The 16,796-nt window shown below is 45.6% G+C and overlaps 1 protein-coding gene across 2 annotated transcripts in view; it reads left to right on the plus strand.

Moving 5' to 3' along the window:
• Positions 1-16,796, plus strand: part of ACO1 (aconitase 1) — a 51,739-nt gene that overhangs the window by 18,898 nt on the left and 16,045 nt on the right. For both annotated transcript variants that reach the window (XM_063455251.1, XM_063455252.1), the window contains exons 7-13: positions 472-611; positions 4,677-4,848; positions 6,280-6,380; positions 6,650-6,766; positions 7,340-7,499; positions 7,984-8,119; positions 8,658-8,742. In XM_063455251.1, the coding sequence (XP_063311321.1) occupies positions 472-611; positions 4,677-4,848; positions 6,280-6,380; positions 6,650-6,766; positions 7,340-7,499; positions 7,984-8,119; positions 8,658-8,742 (911 nt within the window). The remainder of the gene's footprint in view (positions 1-471; positions 612-4,676; positions 4,849-6,279; positions 6,381-6,649; positions 6,767-7,339; positions 7,500-7,983; positions 8,120-8,657; positions 8,743-16,796) is intronic.

Consider the following 16,796-nt stretch of genomic DNA (forward strand, 5'->3'; position numbering starts at 1 on the left):
AGGTTATATATTCAAAACAATTTTTTATATATATCTATTAATGTCACTTTACATAGGAAGCAGATTTTTGCAGAAATCTAAATTTTTTTTTTTTTTAAGGGGGTTTGATAATGGACAAAAACTATAGTCAGCGTGAAATGTACAGGGGTATGTTAAGTGTCATAGTCAAATGTCTGTAAAAGTCTGATGATCCGCTTTATTCTCAGAAATAAAAACAGTCTGCCATTTGTTCTAATAAATTTACAACAATATTTACTTATTTTAAAATCAGTGTTCATCTGAAACTGTGAATTGAGATAAATGGAACTTTCCAAAAATATAATCTGACATGTCCTTTTTGCTACTAAAGACATAAAAATCATGGCTATTTGATACTTGTGTTAATACCAGTGGAGTGTTTGTAAGAATAAATTATCGCTGTCTTTATACAATTGAGTAATAAACAAGGTGAGAATTCTCTTGTTTTATCAGGTGTTGGTGGCATTGAAGCTGAGGCAGTTATGCTAGGCCAACCAATCAGCATGGTGCTTCCTGAAGTGATTGGCTACAAATTAAAAGGCAACCCTGACTCTTTGGTAACCTCCACGGACATTGTACTCACAGTCACTAAGGTAACAGCATGGCACTGTGATACGAGTCAAACACTGTACAGCAGTGATGAACTAATGTAGAGAGAGTCCTGGTGCAAAAATATCTTTGGGGCCCCTACGTAGAGAAGGAGTTTGCATGCAGTGGTGTATTTGTGTGTAGCATTTGTGTATGAATGCAGGAGTGTGTTTTCACGCAGCACTGTTATTGTGCACAGTGTTTGCTTTTAGATGCAGTTGTGTGTTTGTGTGAATGCAGGGGTGTGTTGGTGTTTGCATTCAGGAGCATATTTACATATTGACCTAAACTGTCACACATGCGTTAAGATACAACCACACAAACAAACAAACCGATACATTTCAAGTGGTACAAACACATACACACAGTCATAAACATGCACATATCCACACACAGATATCCTCACACACTGGCACATATATACAGACCCACACACTGACACAAATGCACAGATTTGCACACACATATTCTCAAACTCTGACGCATATGCACAGATACATAAATGGACACCCAAACACACACTCACCCTCTCTGAGTCCAGCTGTCCCTGCTGCTGCCCTGTGGTATGCACTTGAAATGTCTCACCTCGGGCCCTGTCTCCCTGTATTTTATGGTGGGATCTACTGGCTGTGCCTGTATAGCCAGGAAGGGCCCCAATGGCACCTGTTGGCAATTAGAAGTAATCTTATCCAACAATTGTTAGCTATGTTTTCAGTTAGGCTACTTTGTACTTAATTCAAAGTTAGTTTTAAATTTACACTTTAGTTAATAAGCACTGGTTGGTGCAAGCCGTTTTTAATGTGTCATAAAGCAGAAAAGTCCACATTTGTGGGATGTGAGAGATCCCTTAACTTTGTCTGTTCTGTATATTTGTCTAGATAAACCGGTCAGTTGTTTGCTATCAAAGAAATATATCCAAGGATTACTGCACATTCAATGGAATTAAAGGAGGGTTGTGAGCACCATGACTACAGTCTGGTGTGCTGTTACCTGATTTAATATAATTACCAAAATAGATGCCGCACTCTCCTGGATCCCAGGGTGCAACCAGGCGTGCAGTTGGCCAATCCTCCCAATGTAATTTGTGGAAAAGTAATGATGGTCCAGGCACTCAAGTTAAATCTAATGAGCAGATTTATTAAAGCAACGTTTTGGCCCACAACAGGGCCTTTGTCAAGCTAAGCTGAGCTTGACAAAGTCCCTGTTGTGGGCCGAAACATTTCTTTGCATCTGCTTCAATAAATCTGCTCACTGGATTTAACTTGAGTGCCTGAACCATCATTAATTTTCTACAAGTTACCGGGTTTAATGTCCAGCTTCTTGGTAAAGCATGGCTATTACCGCCGCCCAGAGAGCACTCCCTTCTTGCCTATATTGATAAAGTGGAATTAAAGGGTATAAATTATAAATAACTTAATTTCATCTGTAAATAGTGCTAACAGAATTTCTGGTAATTGTGTAGATTTCTTTAAAATCAGTGATTTAAAAAAGACAAAACGGAGGTTCGGAGCCAAGCAGCACACTGAAACGGACGCCATCACGAACGACTGCGGCCAAATGAGCGACAACACTCATCTTTCTGGTGGGAAATACTCACTAAATCAGCCCAAACGCTGCAGATCTACACTCGGAAGACCTCATCGAGTTCGCAGATGCCCTTTTTGTTCCCGGCGACCACTAAAACCCGGCGCCGAGGATCTCGGGCCTACCATGCGGGAAGCCCGCGACTGACACAAGACAGCAGCTTAGAATCAACCCTCAACTTTTTCACCAAGAGCCTAATCGGTGAACCTTTCAATGATGCAATGGGTCGCAAAAACCCACGACTAAGCCAGCCAACAGCAAGAGACAACCAGGACATCAGGCAAATGCTTACCTTGGTGCCGCTCAGAAAAGAAATGGCGCCCTCACGGCCTGAGGCCCAACTTACTACACCTGAGGGAAGTGTCCCAGATCTGGGGTCCCTGCTATCAGCGGACAGCGATGCTCTGCCCACAAAGGGGGACATATACAACTTGTTCCTTCACATGCAGAAGCGGTTTACTACTGATCTAAACAGCAGTGAAAACGGAGATCCAAACGGTAATCACCAGGCTTCACACCGAGGCCGGCATAAATACCTTGAAACAGGGCATGGACAGCCTTGGGGACACTGTCCAACATCTCAGCTCCTCTTACTCCTACTTATCAAGCCGAATGGAGCAACTAGACGACAGGAGCAGGAACAGAAACATTGAGATATGGGGGGTCATTGACATGCTCCCCCCTGAGAAACAATTCTAATTTGATGGAGTGTACCGCATTGCCAAGTCTCCCCAAGCTCCAGTTGCCATGACCCGAGACCTCATACTATGTTGTCAGTCATATACCGATAAAGAAAGAATTCTCACAGCCCTGAAGGAGGAAACGCAAGTGCAATTCGAATCACACTCGCTCACCTTCTTCTAAGATCTCTGCAGAGCCACGCTACTCTAGAGAAAATCGGTGGGACTGGCATACCGTTGGTTTTATCCCAGAGCTATCACAGTCACTAAGGACGGTAAACACTTCAAGGCCTCTGGTCCGTCGGACTGCACAGCCTTCCTACAGGCACTGGGCCTATCAGCACCACCTGTCACGCAACCATCAACGCCTACCTGGAATGTGAACAACATCACCCCATTTGTACCCTGGACAAGGCGGGATGCTGACACTTGTCTGTCATCATATATCTCTATTCGCTAACAGTTTTCTTTTTTCATTTTGGGCCATTTTAGCACACACAGAAAAGTTTTTTTACTGTATCTTACTACGGTACTTTACGTTCAATTCTATTTTATTTCATTTACTTTTACTATACCAGTTGTTATCAGTAGACACCTATCTTCTCCCTTTTATGCCACATTGGTCTGCTCTCTTAAGTGCACTTAATTACACTTAACGAGAGGTCGTAGCCTCCTTATCTATACTTTACCAAAATCTGTTTGTTGTGCAGCCAAACTCTGAAATATCTCCACCTTCCCCCTCCATTGCCCCATAGGTTAGGGGACCCATAGATAGGTCAGGAAAATTATAACGGCAGCGATCGCTCCAACTAATATGCCATCCTGACTCGATGATTGCCTACGACTAGTCATTACTTCTAAAATAGAGTGCCTATCATTGACTTGTTATAAACCTACATGTATATGATGTACCGTTGAATATCATTGTCACTTTGTTTTGTTGATTTATGCTTCACACCCGCAAAAAAACAGAATTAAAAAAAGACAAGACAGCCTTTCCCCCTCCTGTCAGTCAATTCAGTGTGTGCCAGTTGGCAGAGATAAGGATTCTGTTCTCTTCATATCTGTTATCAGGGAAGCCCTCCTGTCAACATCTCTCCTGCTTGCATTCAGCCTAAGAGCAAGTGGGGAGGAGGGGCAGGATGTACGTGAGAGTGGCAGTAACTGCATTTGAAGAAAGGCAGAATATGTTTTTGTGTAGGAGCATTGAACAAGCAATCTGAGAATCGAGAGAGATCGAGAACAGATATATTTTATATACATGCCATAAAACCGACATAATGCTGTTTATTTTATTTTTTTTAACCGGTTATGTGAAGCAATTCTGTTCTTCCCAAATGGTATGCAGGAGAGGTGGGGCTTACAGACTGTCTAACACCCACTTAAAACATGATTGATACTATCCGGAAGAAACCGGATAATGGAAATGAACTAAAATATAAATATATAGTATTAAGGGAAGAAGCACTTTATTGTATAACACGAGTGTTGGTTCGACCTCTTCCAGCACTTTCACAAATCAATGCTATTTAGGTTGGACAAAAGAGACCGTGATAATGAGGAAGTGTTCTTTCTACTGAGGATTAGCAGTCTCTGTGTGTGGAGAGCAGTGGAGCCCTGATGAATTGTACACTGTACTACTGAGCTGTAGTGCTAAATTACCTAGATACCTTACTAGCTTCCACTAATTATCTAGTGTCCTTCTAAGTTTAAAGCTTTCTTCATTCACCCTTTTTATGAGCACAGATGAATGTGTCATGTATATCTACATGCCCAGTCCTTATAGTATTTTTTTAATCTTTGCAGCATCTGCGTCAAGTTGGAGTTGTGGGTAAATTTGTGGAGTTTTTTGGTCCCGGTGTTGCTCGTCTCTCTATTGCCGATCGGGCCACTATTGCCAACATGTGTCCGGAATATGGAGCCACAGCAGCCTTTTTTCCGGTTGATCTTGTTAGTGTACAGTACCTGCGGCAAACAGGTAAGCATGTACTCCATGCAGATGTCCTTTCACAAGTGACTTGAACAAATATTTCCAAATAATTCAAACGTAGGGATTTAATATCAGGCCAGGTTAGGCACCACCACACACAGACTTCAATATGAGATTTCTTGGCATAGGGCCCAGTTCAGAGAATGACTTCTTTAGAAGTTTACTGTGTGAAAGCAGCCATCCTTCTGCTAAGCTCCAAAAACATGTTTTTGCATCGTTTAGAGTCTTATTATTAATGAAGCTGGCTCTTGTAATTTAGCTCTGCCTTTCATTCCTGATCTGGTAAATTGGGGGAAAACCAACATTCCAGTGCTATGTTAACAAATTCTTTATTTCACTGATGGACAAAAATCCAGAGCTTTGCAACAATAAAAAAGTAACTTTTCTGATGATTGCTGTGAGCATACAATTTAATATATAGAACATGCACATCTACTCGCTTTACATAGTAATTAAATACAATATTTAGGCAAAGTACCAGCTACTGTAGATCTCCCAAAATGTACAATGATAAAACAATCAACCCCTGTTTCAGGTCAAATTATGAATTTTAATCGTTCTGTGGAATAAGCAACAGTAAAGTGGATGTAATTACAGAATGTTCACATAATAACTGTTTGCTGTTTAGTGAAAATAACAGCGGAGTCTATACATTAGGAAATGCCATACACACAATACAATTACAATTGTGTTCTTCATTTAAACTGTTTAAAGCACACAATCAGGATCCCTGGCAATGTCTTGAATTGGTTTATGGTGGTATATTGAATAGGTGTTTTCGGGAGTTTGCCTCAGTCCACCACAAGTCCAACCTATGGCAGGGGAAAAGCCTAGAACTTATTGTTTTTCAAAAAGTCTCCAAGTATGTATAGAGATCTACTCTTGGTGTGAGTCATAGTTCGAGAGCCGTCCGCTGATCTAGTCTCTTGGTAGATAACCTGATGTAGCAGCCTTTCAAAGTTTGGAAGTGCTGCAATGGAATTAGTTAACCCATCTGGTTCATGACACGGAAGTGGCTTGTGAATGATCTCGAGTGTATTCTCTAAAAAAAATCTGTCAAGTAGTCTGTTCAGTGGATAAAGCACGCTATCATTTGGCCTGGCAATGGTATGGAGACTGTTCTCTTTGCATAGTGGCTTCTTGTTTTGGAAACACCACCAGAATCTGTTGGTTTTATTTTGTGTTTTCTATTATTGAGGGCCCCTACTGAATTTATCAATTGATCAAATTAATCCTTAGTAATCTATTATGTTCCATGTAGGTCATTATTGCTGCAGTTGAGCTTAATCCTTTGAAATGGCGAACTAGTTTTAGTTTTTAAATCTTTTCTTGGCAAGATGTAACTTGTCGTTTAATGGCCCTGGGACATGTGTTCAGCTTATGAAAATGTAATGATTTGTGTATTATTATTATTTTCAGGTAGAGAAGAAGAAAAAGTGCAATTCATTCAGAAATATCTGGAAGCAGCAGGGCTATTTAGGGATTTCAATAATACAGAGCAGGACCCAGATTTTACCCAGGTATGGTATAAAAAAAAAAAACAAACAAAAAAAAAAAAACTTGCAACGGTTTCTGGTGTCTTAGAGACCTATGAGATCTTTAGAGTATCTAAACTTAAAACATGCTGTTGATTTGGCCAGCACAATATTTTGATTATATTTATACCTGCATTAAGTTAGCCGACATTAACGTTCCTTGAATATGGTATATTCTCTTTTGATTGCTCATTATGTTTGTGATACAAACACGTGGTACTCGTTAATGTGTTTGTGGGTTTGTACCTGTGCAGGTGGTGGAGCTGGATCTGAGCACTGTAGTTCCATGCTGCAGTGGACCGAAGAGACCACAAGACAAAGTTGCAGTTTCGGAAATGAAATCAGATTTCGAGAATTGCTTGGGTGCAAAGGTGCGTTTTCCATAACAACACATGTTTGTGTCTCTAAGTGAAAGAAAAATAGAAAGAAAAAATAAAGACCTAAATGTATGTGAAAAAATATCATTATATGTTATTTGTCATCACATTAAAACAACTCCCAACAGACCTGGAGTTGATGGGACAGTTTTTATTTTGAGCTTCTGCCTCGTCCTCCTAGGTTTGCTCTCTCAAGTGCTGAGAAAGCACAATATGAGAGGATCATTAGATGCTCTCGCTCTGTGTATGTTTCACACTGGATTTTGATCCCATGTTAGAGCTCTTCGACAGCTTTCCATGTAAGCAGGTCAGAGTGTTTATAGGGAGAGTGACTTCCTGATATCCTGGAGTGCTTCTGTCTAGGCTTGCATACCCCTTTTTCAGGTGCTCCATAGAGACTAAATGATCAATATAGACTCTCTGTTTCTTGTCATCTTGCTAAATCCCTGGTCTGCACTTGTGCCACATATAAATGAATGTTAGAAAAGCAAGCGTTCACACAGATTGCATATGATCACGTTTGTAGTTAAATGAAAACGAAGCTCCTTGTATATTCTTTTCCAACAGCAAGGATTTAAAGGATTCCAGATTGCACCCGGACACCACAACGATAAAGTCAAATTCTCCTACAATGAAAGTGATTTTGAGATTTCTCACGGCGCTGTAGTGATTGCGGCAATTACTAGTTGCACCAACACAAGTAACCCTTCGGTCATGCTAGGGGCAGGTGAGTCTAAAATAAAGTACTGTACACTGCTTGTTACATAACAGAACCCTTCACAGTTATGTTTTCAAGCTGAAGCTTCAGAATCAGGGTGTCTTTTTGCATGTGTACGTTCAGATTACACTGAATACAATAACCATAAAAAAGCAAAATTACCCGATCGATGTCATGCCATCCTCTTGAAATTTAGGGTGAACTACTGCCTTGTATTCTTTCTTGAATCCCATCGTCCCCTATGACTACTTCCACAATGGATATATGTTAAATCATGATTTTATGTAGATTTTCTTTATGTATATTTTTTTTATTGGAAAGAAAGATGAACCTTTGCTAAATTGAGCAATATCCTTGTTCTATCTTTACTGTCACCAGTGAATGTTAACATTAATATGTTTGTGATATTTGGTTATAAGAGTTACTCAAACAGGGGTTTTAAAGGTTTTTTTTCTTCCTCTTAATTCATCCTTCTTTGTTTTATGCAAATTAGGATTATTGGCCAAAAAAGCAGTTGAAGCTGGACTGTCAGTGAAGCCTTACATTAAGACCAGTCTTTCCCCTGGGAGTGGAGTGGTTACATATTACTTAAAAGACAGCGGGGTTTTGCCTTATCTTTCCAAACTTGGGTAAGTATGCACTATGCAAACTGCAGTTCAGTGTAGTGGCTATGCTGCCAATATGGGTGCTGTTTTTTTTTTTTTTACATTTACTGGTCAAGCATTTTAGGTACTGTATAACAATAACCTGAACTCTCACCGAAAGCCAGATACTACCCTTCTTCAGCCATATTGATAATGTGGAATTTACACTATTAATGGGAATTCTGTCCAACCTGGACAGCAGCAACAGACTGGGAGTGCTGCAGGTATATTAGCACAGCAAACTCAGCCTTTCAAGGTCTTCCAGGTTGATTGGAATTGATATAACATAGAAGTGTAAGTCCCACATTATCAGTGCAGATGAGGAAGGGGTGGTCTGGAAAGATTAGTGTGACAAAATCCATGCCTGTAGCCTCTTTGTACTATAAACAATATGTTGCACTGTAGTAGTTATGATGTATAGTGTCCATTTAAGATCATCACTGTCAATATTTTGGTACGTTGTGATTTTTGACTAAACATACATTGCTGTCTCCAATACATAACATTGCTTTTTATTTGCCAGATTCGATGTTGTAGGTTATGGATGCATGACTTGCATCGGCAACAGTGGACCACTGCCTGACTCTGTTGTGGAAGCCATCACACAGGTACAAATTTAAATGACTAGTTACACATTTAAATGGATTGAGTACATGTTCTTTTTTTTTTTTTTTTTTTTTTTTGACAATCTGAATGTTTATTTGGATTTTATCAAGACAGTATAACATAACAAACAAATATGCAGTTATAAGGGAAAGTGCGTAAACATACACAGTGGGAGTTGTATATCGAAATAGGTGAACAAAGCGGGTTGGGTGTTCTCCTCTACATTGAGGGAACAGGAGATTCAACCAGGAAGTTTCAGCCCCGTCTTGTAAAGGGGGGGCTCAGCTTAGTCTCCCAGTGTCAGATGGGAAATATAGGGCCTTTTACAGCTTAGGGGGTCTTGCTTATAACACAGATATTGCCTGATAGGTCTCGTATGCCACCCAACTCAGCTGTATTACAAAATTTCAAACTAAAGCCCAGGTGTATGTTAGCTTGGTTGACTAATCACTTAGATCAATGCTGGAACTGTCACCCTACTTAGACCCTAATTGGTGATGCCCTGAACAGGCGCAACTGCGCAACTATATTGTCCCTATTCGGTATCTGTCTGCCCCCCTATGGGGGGGGGAAGGGGGGGGGGGGGGGGGAGGGAAGGAGTGGGAAACAGGTCGGGGGCAAGTCTGAGTGGTCAAGGGTCCCTTGTCAGGGCTTGTCAACGTCAATTAGGCGCCCGGTGGTGTAGGTAGACACCTCGGTCCATACTACTTAAGAGAAGGCGGGTAGATTCGTCGTCTATATACAGTATGTTACATCCGTAACCATAGCTAGGTCAGAGGGCCATACAGTGGAGGGACTGTTGCTTAGGCAAGGAAGTATAGGGCAGATGGGGAAGGATTACAGGGGGGGGGGAGAGAGGGTCGGCAGCAGCAGGGAGGGAACCAGGGGGAGGGTCCGCCAGCGACACCCCGGCCCATAGCCCAACAACCCGAGTCCACCCACACTCCCGTTTATTCGGTCCCACGTCTCCGGGAACCCGCCGGCACACGAGCCATGTATTCGATCCAGGGGGCCCAAAGCCGGGCGCACTTCTCCGCCGTCCCCTGTAGGTCAGCTGTGAGGCTTTCCATACTGTATACTTCTTCAACTGCTTCCATCCAGTTAGCCATGGTGGGGGTTGTTGTGGATTTCCAGCGGGCGGGGATGAGGCTCTTGGCCGCGTTTAGGAAGTGTCGCGTGAGAGATCTCTTGTAGGCTCCTAGGGGCATCGTTGAGTGGTGGAGTAGCATCGGTAGGGGTTGTAGTGGTATGTCGGAGTCAAGGATCTCGCGTAGCTTCCCGTGTACTTGTCGCCAGAATGTCTCGATAGGCGGGCATGACCACCAGATGTGTAGGTCCGTGCCATCGTCCGCTCCACATCTCCAGCACCTAGCCGATGGTAGCAACCCCATCTGGTAAAGCTTATTGGGGGTCCGATACCAGTTCGTCATAAGCTTGTAATTGGTTTCTTGAAGTTTCGCACTGGTCGAACCTTGATGGGCGAGGACGTGTATTTTTTCCCATTCCATTTCAGTGAGGGTAGTTCCCGTGGCTTGTTCCCATTTAGTTTGGTATCTCGCAGGGGGGAGCCTGGTAGCTTGTAGTATCATAGAATACAGCGTGGAGATACCTCGCGGAAGGTGTCGATTCTCCGTACAGAGAGTCTCAAAGCCCGTCTTTTTCCTGGATAGTAGTTGCTTTCCCTGGAGGGAGCTATGGTAGTGTTGGATCTGGTGGTAACGGAAACGGGCTAGCCCCGTTGGAGGTGTTAAGGAGGTTAGCGTCTCGAGGGGTTTCAAGTGTGTGTCTGCACACCAGTCTCCAAGCCATGGGGCGTTCGGGTTGCCTAGGCCTGTGATGTCCCCTGGGGCCAATCCTCCGGCAACCTCTGGATTGTAGATCACTGGGGTCAGCGGATTGGGGTTGGTGGTGAGGTCGAGCTTGTAACGTAGAGTCGCCCAGATCTGCAGTGTAGCTCCAATGAGTGGGTGAGACCTGATTTCATTAGTCTGTGCGGGTTTTGGCAACCAGGTAATCCAGGGCAGGCGCTCTTTGGAAGCAGCTCGCTCTAGACTAACCCATTGTTTATCTGAGTCCTGCACGTGCCATTCTATCACCCTGAGGAGGTGAGCTGCCTGGTAGTATGTTTGGATCGAGGGAAGTGCCACTCCACCCTGGCGTTTTGGTCTAATCAGGTGCGTGTGTCGGAGTCTGGCTACTCCTGAAGCCCAGACGAAGCGATTGATGACCGTGGACATCTCGTTGAAGAAGGTTTTGGGGATTTTGATGGGGATCGTCTGAAACAAGTACAGGAGGCGCGGTAGGAGGTTCATCTTCACCGCGTTTATCCTCCCGAACCATGAAATACAGGATCCCCCCCATCTTTTCATGTCCGCGGCCAGTGTCCGTAGGAGGGGAAGGAAGTTTTCCGTGAACATCTTTGCTAGGTCGCTCATCAACCAGATGCCGAGGTATTTAATGCGTTGCGTGCACCAACGAAATGAGAAGTTTGCCTTTAGATGGGTTGTTAGGCCGGGGGGGAGCCCCAAGGGCAGAGCCTCGGATTTCTCCGTATTCAGGCGTAAGTTGGAGAGTGCTCCATACGTTCGAAAGGACCGTAGTAGATTGGGGAGCGAGACTATCGGGTTGCCGATAAAGAAGAGTAAGTCATCCGCATAAGCGGCCACTTTGTGTTCCGATTTGGCCACCTGTATTCCCGTAATACCCCCATCCTGTCTGACCGCCGCCAGAAAGGGTTCTAGCGTGAGGGCAAACAGGAGGGGGGACAGGGGGCACCCTTGTCGCGTGCCGTTGCTGATGGGGAAAGCGGGGGATAGTGCTCCGTTAATCCGCAGGCGGGCCTTCGGTGACGTATATAGGGCTGCTATCCAAGTTCTGATGTTGGGGCCGAAACCCATTGCCTGGAGGGTTGCTTCCATGAATTGCCAGTCGACTCTGTCAAAAGCCTTCTCGGCGTCGGTGGAGAGCAGGAGGCCCCCTCGGGAGGTGGTTTTAGCGGAATGGATGATATTGAGGGCTCTGGTCGTATTATCTTTCGCCTCACGTCCTGGGATGAAGCCTGTTTGGTCCGGGTGCACCAGTTCTGGTGCGACCTCCCCTACTCGTCGGGCCAGGATCTTCGTAAAAAGCTTGAGGTCCGCATTAAGGAGGGAGATAGGTCGATAGCTGGCGCAGGATGTAGGGTCCTTACCCTCTTTGGGGACCACCGCTACTGTGGCCATCAATGTATCCTCTGGGAACCTCCCACCATCCAGCAACGAATTAAGGCTTGTCAGTAGTTCGGGCATGAGCAACTCTTCGAATGTCCGCAGATATCTCACCGGGAAGCCGTCGGGACCCGGCGCCTTGTTCGCTTTTGCTGCCTTAAGGGCTCCTTTGAGCTCCTCCAGGGTGATGGGGGCGTCCAGGTCCTCGGCTTGGGTCCGCGTGAGCCTCTGGGTGAGATGTTGTTCCAGGTATTCCCGAATGTCGGCACGTCTCCGGAGTTTCGCCTCTGCTCCTTCCTCCTTCGGTAGGTTGTATAGTTTCGCATAGAACTCTCCAAATTCTTCCATGATGGCTTGTGGCCTCCGTTCAGGGGGCGAATTAGCCTTTTGCAGGAGAGTAATGCGGGACCGTCTCCTTTTCTTGCGGAGCATGTGAGCCAAAAGGCGACCGCATTTGTTCGAGTTCTCATAGAAGAATCTCCGGGATTTGCGGAGTGTGTGTGTCAGGTTCCTGGACAGGAGGGAGCGTAGGTTCCTCCTCGCCTCTAGCAGGGGGCGGAGGTTGTCTTCGGTCGGATCAGCTCTGTGTACCAGTTCCAGCTGCGCTGTTTGTTTGTGTAGGTCCTTCAGTGCGTGATTTTGGTCCCGTTTGCGTCTTGTGCAGGTCCTAATAAAGTGGCCTCGGAGGACACATTTGTGGGCTTCCCATCGAACTTGTGGGGAGGTGTCCGTGGCCGGGTTCTCTAGGAAGTAGCGTCGGATGACCTCTCTCGTGTCTGTGCAAACAACTGAATCTCCAAGCACCTGTTCATTTAGTCTCCATTGTCTGTCACTTGGTTTAAATAAGGGAGAGCGCAGCGTGGCTAGTACCGGGGCATGGTCTGACCAGACGGTCGTCTGGATGTCGCAGGTCAGAAGGAGGTGTAGGTATTCCTGAGCAATCAGGATATAGTCCAGGCGGCTGTGACCGTGGTGGACCTGCGAGTAAAACGAGTAGTCTCTGTCTTCCGGGTGGAGCACTCTCCAAGCGTCAGCCAAACCCGAATCACGCAGGGCCTTCCCTACTGTCCGGACACAGAGACCGGAGTGCGAGCTACACCCTCTAGAGGTGTCGAGACGTGGGTCTAATGGGACATTAGTGTCCCCAGCTACTATGAGTAGTCCCTCTCGGAACCTGTCTAGGAGTTGGAGGGTCCTTGATAAAAATCGGTGTTGTCCCGAGTTCGGGGCGTATATCGTGGCCAGTGTATATTTCTTATCGGCGATTGTGCCTTTTAGGAATAAGTAGCGCCCGTTCGGATCTATTTTTGTATCCAGGCAGCAAAACGGGATGTGTTGGGAGATTAGAATTGCCACACCTGCCCTCTTAGCTGACTGGTGGTTTGCGAAATACCCAGTTGGGAACCTCGAGTCCCTCAGGGGGGGGGGAGCAGCACCTTTAAAGTGGGTCTCCTGGAGGAACGCTATGGAGGCCCGAGCCGTCCACAGGGACCGGAGCAAATGAGACCTCCTTTCCGGGGTGTTAAGGCCCCTCACATTGTTGGTCCAGAGGCGCAGAGGGGCCGGGCCGAAACCCCCACCAGGGCTCCCCGCCATAGCCGACAAGGGAGGGGGGGGGTGGGTTCGGAGAGTGGGAGGGAGGGAGGGGTGCAGTCAGGGGGGGGGGGGAAGGGTAGGGCAACTGTCAGGGGGGGGGTGTGGGTGGTCAGTGAGGTAGGGAGAGAGGTCAGGAAATAGCGGTTTTACCGCTATCAAAAGTGAATGGACTTGACTGTGTGGAAGGCGTCCGACAGGTCTGAGACCCCAAGCCCTCTAAGTGACTCAGTCGCCCGCGGTCCTCCCGTCTGTAACCCGCAGTCTGTCCTTGGGGTCGTAAACAGAAACCGTACAGGTATACTCAATGCATTCAGTGTTAATGTGGTACAGTGTGTTAACAAAATAGAGAAATTTAGTGTGTCGTATATTACAACGTCCGGCCCTCGGCCGGTCTGATTTGAGCAAAACTATGGTTAAGGTCTAGGTACTTCTCTGGGTTCGGTTAATATTTTACAGTGCAGGGGGCTTAAATCAAGGCTAACGGACTAATCTTCAAACCCCAACCCCCCGGGCCGCGAGGCACACCATATGTTATTGGGCCTATTGCTATTATTTACACACATTCAATTCCCCTACCCATGCCACCCCAAAAGCAACTTTCAAGTTGGGTCGTTTTAGCCAGTTCACCCGAGTCCCATCCGGGTGGTATTGTCCGGAAACCGGTCCCCCACCCAAATCCCAGGGAGGGGCTGACGCTTGGTAAATACGCTAACCCAAAGTTATCAATATGGGGGGGGGTGAGCGTAGTTACTGGATAGCGTCCCAAGTGCATGGCGATGTCGACCAGCGCGGGGGGGGGGGGGGGGGGCAGCAGCAGAGTCACCTTTGGCCAGTGTCCGAGGTTCAGGCCCCCCTCCCAACCTATCCACTACTGCCCACTATGGTCAACCTCGATGCCCATCCCAGGTACCTCAGTTGTAGATCTCTGCTGGGTCACTCTTCAGATCCCGTCGGGCCTCCAATCATCCGAGCCGGGGGGTCTCGCTCTCTCCTCGCGTCTGGCGGTGGGCTGCCCGTACCTCGTCTCCGGTTGGGTGCCAATGGTGTCTCTAGAAGCCAGTTACGGGTGCGTATGAAGGGGATGTGTAACGCACGTAGAGTGGGGGCCACGTCGTCCGGCCATCTGATGTGTAGCCAGGTATTGCCCTGTCGAATCTGTAGGCTGAACGGGAAGCCCCAGCGGTAGGGCACATTTTTCTCCCGTAGTATGGCAGTTATGGGCCGTAGTGCTCTCCTAGCGTCTAAGGTCAGGCTGGAGAGGTCCTGGAACAGCGCCACGTTTGCGCCCTGGAACGATATGGAGTCTGAGCCTCTGGTGGCAGCCATTAGTGCGTCTTTCAGGCTATAGGCGTGTAGGCAGCATAGCACATCTCTGGGTTTCCCATCTTGCCTCATGGGGCCCAGGGCTCTGTGGATCCTGTCGAATTGGATGGTCTCTGGGCAGTTGCGGCCTAGGATCTGCCTAAACAGGGCCTGTACCGTCTCAGACAGCGGGGTTGAGTCTGGTTCAGGTAGGCCTCGGATGCGGATGTTCTGGCGGCGGCTCCGGTTCTCTAAGTCCTCTACCTGCCGCCTTAGAGTGAGTAAGAGGTTGCCTTGTCTTGTGGCGGCAACCTCAGCAGACCTGTGTTGGGACCGGCTCGCCTCCGCTTCAGTCTCAAGGGCCTCAACTCTCACCTCTACCGCCGTCAGCTCGGTGCGCATGGAGGCGATCTCTTCTCGCATTGCTGCGCGAAACTCTTTCAGCATCCCGGTAGAGTCTGCTTTAGTGAGCATGCTGGACGAGATCCGTGAGAGTTCTTGCCGGATCAGTGTTAGCGCATCCGCCTGTTCCCCGTCTTCGGAGGGGGCTCCCGCGCTTTCTGCATCAGGGGAAGCCGACGCCATCTTTGTAGTAGGCCCGGCGGAGCGAGAGTCCGACGGTGTGGACACAAAATCGTCTAAGGTACCTCTACTGTTCCTCGGGGAACTGGTGTGGGGGGTACCCAGGAGCAGGTGCCTCTTTGTACGGACCATTTAGGGGTCTTTTGCAGGCTTTGGTAGCTGTCAGTATAGGCCGAGGGCACGGAGCTCGGAGACTACACGTCTGCTCTCATGCACGGTCCGGCCACGCCCCCCGAGTACATGTTCTATAATTCTATACCATGTAATTTTTATTGTATTTTTTAACCCAGCAAATGTAAGGGTACTGTCTTTTTCAAGGTTTTTAGCATCATATGTGATATCAATCATTTTTAATGAATAATAAATAAATGCCCGTCTGGATTTAATTGACAGACATCCGTACAAAAGTTGAGTCGGTTAGATTCAAGTATAACAATTTTTCAGTATTCGTTGACTAATCAGTTTTCAAAAATATCACCAAAACATATATCTTGACAATATATATTAATCTTTAGTAGTTATTTGCTTGATCTAAGTCCAGAATCTTGGCACTAATTTTGCTATTTGAAAGAAATTGTGTGTCATTGCGATTCCTTCTGCTGTGTTGTAATTGTGTCCATGTAGGAAACCAGTCTTGAGATAGAAAGAAAAAGCGATTTATGTATAAAAAAAAATACAAAATACAAATGCCTTCACATTTGCGACAGTATTATGCACCTCTTTAATCTTCTTACGTATAAAACTGATTGAACAAAAATAATTGTAGTTTATATATAAGAAAGCATTTGCTTTCACATTTGCGTGAGTATTGTGCGCTTGGTCAATTATTTCCTATTTATTTTACCATTGATTACATTCACATTCACAAAATAAGATAAATAAGTAATATTGATTGGAAAAAAAGTAGAATACAGAATTTGAAGGATACATAATACAAAAAGGAATATTATGAAAGCTGCATTGTAAACCCACCAATCTGACAGAGGCAAAACATTTATTGTAATAAAAAGGAGCACTTTTGCACCTCTCCTAACAGAACAAAAAGAAAAAGAAAATGAAAAGGGCACAGCAAGGAATATTTTGGCGCAGCTATTGGCACCTATATTTGAGTTCTTGGTTTATCATCATGTTTAAATTAATTTGAGATTTATATATTGATATGTGCAGGTTAAAATAAATATATAGTAACATAAATACATGGACTTAAAATAAAGTAATCTATAATGTATAACTTCTTCAGAGTTTAATAGTGAAGTTTATTGATGCGTTGTCATTCTAAAGGCATGCAAAGCATTGTGGCGGTTGTAGTTATACAATATCTGGGAATCTACCTATTGGGCAGCCCTGATTTATACTACTTTCAGAGTTCT

This window comes from Pelobates fuscus, chromosome 5 (assembly GCF_036172605.1).
Source record: "Pelobates fuscus isolate aPelFus1 chromosome 5, aPelFus1.pri, whole genome shotgun sequence".
Taxonomy (NCBI): Eukaryota; Metazoa; Chordata; class Amphibia; order Anura; family Pelobatidae; genus Pelobates; species Pelobates fuscus.